The following is a 3,821-nucleotide window of genomic DNA, read 5'->3' on the forward strand; positions in this document are numbered from 1 at the left end:
TCCCTCGAGAGATGTAGCACTACTCATAAAGAAAACCCTAGTACATATTATAATAATTAATTAATTAGGTTGTCCCTTTTATGATTATGTAATATTAATTTGGTCAATTATTTCTGAGGTTGAGGTATTAATTTTAAGCAATACCACGAAAAACAAAGCATCTCACGTTGAATTGCTATCCCCCAATTAATTCTTTATGCATTTTTGGCTCCACGACAAAAGAACTTGATTGGATTATAAGTTCTTAATTTAATATTATACATGGAAATTGGAATAAAATCATGATAACCGGTCTAAAGCTTTCACTGATTATGTTCACCATTATTATTAATTAATCTCCAACCTCATCCAATCCAGTCAAAGTCAAGAACCATGTGAGACTAATTTATCAACATAATAATTAATCATAATATATATATATATATATTTATATATAGCATGCATCGATCTTATCTACAAAATGAGTACTTTAAACATGAATTGCAAGAAGACAACGGTAGTGGGCCACGGCTGCCGATGATTTAGGTGGTCGTTCCTCTAAGAAGGAAAAACAAATATTTCTAAATTTCTTTATTTATACACCTAAATAGTGTAACGTGGGATAGATCTAATGCGTAAGTTTTGTGCAATTTTCTTTTTAAATGAGATTTATTATTAAAAAAATAATTTTATATACAGATCACAGATTTATTTATTTTTTTTAAAAGAATATGTAACGCGTTAAATATCATCTCTCTAAATTATTGGTATTTTGATTTTTTTTCTTTAATATTTATAATAAATCTAAGGATAAATAATTTATGGTAGCACATGATGAAGTAGTAGTCTGATACAAATGGGGCAGTCAGCAAGTGAAAATTGGAAGTGAAACTGATGATCAGAGAGCTTCTGATCGCAATCAAACCAAAGAAACCTCCCTAGAAATTAAGCTGGTTACTCTCTTGAGATACAATGGATTTCAATCTACCAAATCTAAACACAATCATAGCTGGATTATTCTCCATAATAATCCTTTCCTACTTCATCCAAAAGAGGTTTGGAGCTTCTATGATCAGCAGAAAACCACCCGAAGCTGCCGGCGGATGGCCTCTGATTGGCCACCTGCATCTGTTAGGAGGTAAATCCCAGCTCCCCCATATTGTTTTGGGATCCTTAGCAGAAAAATATGGATCAGTTTTCTCCATCCGGATTGGGATGCATTCAGCTGTGGTGATAAGTAGTTGGGAAATGGCTAAAGAGTGCTTCACCACCAACGATGTTGCCCTAGCTTCTCATCCAAAACTTGCTGGTGCAAAGCACTTGGGCTACGACTATGTCATGTTTGGATTCAGCCCCTATGGCTCTTACTGGCGTGAAATTCGCAAGATAATCTCCCTGGAGCTGCTCTCGAACCGCCGGCTCGAGTTACTTAAGGATGTCCGAGCATCTGAGATGGAGACTTCCTTGAAAGAGCTGTACAAGGTTTGGACAGAGAAGAAAGATGTGTCGGACGGCGGCGGCGGTGGAGTTTCGGTGGAGATGAAGCAGTGGTTTGGGGACTTGACTCTCAATGTGGTGCTTAGGATGGTTGCTGGAAAACGGTATTTTGGTGCTGCTGCTGCAGCAGACAAGGAAGCTCAGCGGTGCCAGAAGGCGTTCAGGGAATTCTTTCACCTGATGGGGCAGTTTTTGGTGGGGGATGCTATTCCTTATCTTGGGTGGATGGATTTGGGTGGCCATGTGAAAGCCATGAAGAAAACAGCAAAGGAGATGGATTGTTTGGCTACAGAGTGGTTGGAGGAGCACCGGAAGAACAGGGTTTCAGGTGAATCTAAAGAGCAGCTGGATTTCATTGATATAATGTTGTCAGTTCTTGAGGGTGCTGACCTTGGGGATTTTGATGCTGACACCGTCAATAAATCCACTTGTTTGGTACGTGTTTCTCAATTCATGAAAGTTAGTATTCGCACAAATAACCTGCAAATAGCTTATCATCATTCAAACAAAATCAGATCAAGGACAGGAAAACTTAAGTTATGTGCCAGGCAAACAGTTTAATTCTATACATCGAATAGAGATATCTCTAATTATCCAACTAATTAAATTGAATAGTCGGAGAGAGATAATCGATTGCATCATGTGGGTCTTACAACATTTAATACGATCTGTATGAGATTTCTGCATAGAGTCAACCTCTCATGAATATTTCAAGTTTATCTATCTCGCTCTGCATTGGACCATTCAGTTCAGTCAAAAAAGTAGAGAGAATTCGACTTGCCAATTATATCTATGTCAATTAGGTTTACCATGTCAAGAGTATAGGTACTTGACATGTGATATAAGATCACTAATTGGTAATTATGTACAAGTACTAACACAAATCATGCTATCTTGTAGAACATGATATCAGGAGGGACAGACACAACCATGGTTTCTCTAACATGGGCACTCTCTCTATTATTGAACAATCGCCATGCCTTAATAAAAGCTCAAGAGGAACTTGACATGCATGTGGGCCGAGGAAGACTAGTCAATGAAGGAGATATCAGCAATTTGTTCTACCTCCAAGCCATTGTCAAAGAGGCACTAAGGCTATACCCACCTGGACCTCTCTCAGGACCACGAGAAGCCACAGAAGACTGCACCATTGGTGGCTTCCATGTTGCAAAAGGCACCCGAGTATTGGTCAATCTGTGGAAAATCCAGACAGACCCTAAAATATGGTCTGAGCCATTAGAGTTCAAGCCAGAGAGATTTCTCACCACCCACAAGGATGTTGATGTCAAGGGTCAGAATTTTGAGCTCATCCCCTTTGGCAGCGGTAGGAGAGCTTGCCCTGGTATCGCTTTCGGCCTTCAGATGCTGCACTTGCCTCTTGCAAGTTTGCTTCATGCCTTTGAGATTTCCACCCCATCAAATGCTACTGTTGATATGTCAGCTACCTTTGGACTTACAAACATCAAATCCACACCACTTGATGTTGTCCTCAAACCTCGCTTGTCACCTAATCTTTATGTGTAAATGTTCAGCATTAATGCTAGCTAGCATCCGTACAGTATTTGCTATTTGTTGATTGATCATACCGACTCATGTGGTGCGATAGGTGGTATATGCATTTAAACCACATAAATCAGTGTGAGTCAAGAAGTAGATAAATCTAGGATGAAGAACATGAGTATTTCTAATACAAATTTGTAATATTAGAGTTCGGCCGCTTGGGTTCAATTCTAGTTGAAATTGAATCCGTTCATGAATTTGCTTTAATTTAATGCCCTATATTGATTTCTAATCAATTGGGTTAAGCCAGTTCCTGTATATTTTGATTTAGTGAATGCATGATTTATATATATATATATATAATATATATATATATATAATTCTAGATCTGTGGTGATCTTAATGCTATCCTTGTTCTACCGATTATACATCTAGTCAACCAGGAATTGAAGTTTAGCCACTGCGAGAAAACTGCTCACTTGTAGCCAGTTATTTTCTGCGAAAATAATTATTTTCTATCAAAATGAATTTATTATGTTGGTCGCAAATAATTATTCTCGTCGCATATAATCCGGCATAAATAGTCATTTTTCTTGTAGTGAGCGCTTACAGGACTATTTTCAGTCTCCTCTAACAAGGAATTACATGCAATGGGTTTTTTTTATTATTACTATTTTTTATTTAATTTAGCAAACCAGCTTGAGCATTATCGATTTGGGTATATAAATAAATATATATATATATATATATATATTTATACCCATACTAGTTAAGGGCAACATGTGCTGCACGTATACCCAGTTGTCTACCATTAAATATTGCAAGATGTATAATAGGCAGTAAAA

The 3,821-nt window shown here is 37.5% G+C and overlaps 1 protein-coding gene across 1 annotated transcript; it reads left to right on the top strand.

The window, feature by feature from the left end:
• The first annotated feature begins 498 nt into the window (after positions 1-498).
• On the top strand, positions 499-3,294 carry LOC108991732 (cytochrome P450 CYP82D47-like). Its single transcript, XM_018966110.2, has 2 exons — positions 499-1,911; positions 2,377-3,294. Exons 1-2 carry the CDS (start codon positions 952-954, stop codon positions 2,998-3,000), a joined length of 1,584 nt encoding a protein of 527 aa, XP_018821655.1. The 5' UTR covers positions 499-951; the 3' UTR covers positions 3,001-3,294.
• The last annotated feature ends 527 nt before the right edge of the window (positions 3,295-3,821 follow it).

Source organism: Juglans regia, chromosome 15, assembly GCF_001411555.2.
Source record: "Juglans regia cultivar Chandler chromosome 15, Walnut 2.0, whole genome shotgun sequence".
In the NCBI taxonomy this organism is placed as follows: domain Eukaryota; kingdom Viridiplantae; phylum Streptophyta; class Magnoliopsida; order Fagales; family Juglandaceae; genus Juglans; species Juglans regia.

Coding starts and splice junctions, on each gene's coding strand:
- LOC108991732 (XM_018966110.2), top strand. CDS start 952: ATGGATTTCAATCTACCAAATCTAAACACAATCATAGCTGGATTATTC. Junction 1,912..2,376: donor TCAATAAATCCACTTGTTTG/GTACGTGTTTCT, acceptor GCTATCTTGTAG/AACATGATATCAGGAGGGAC.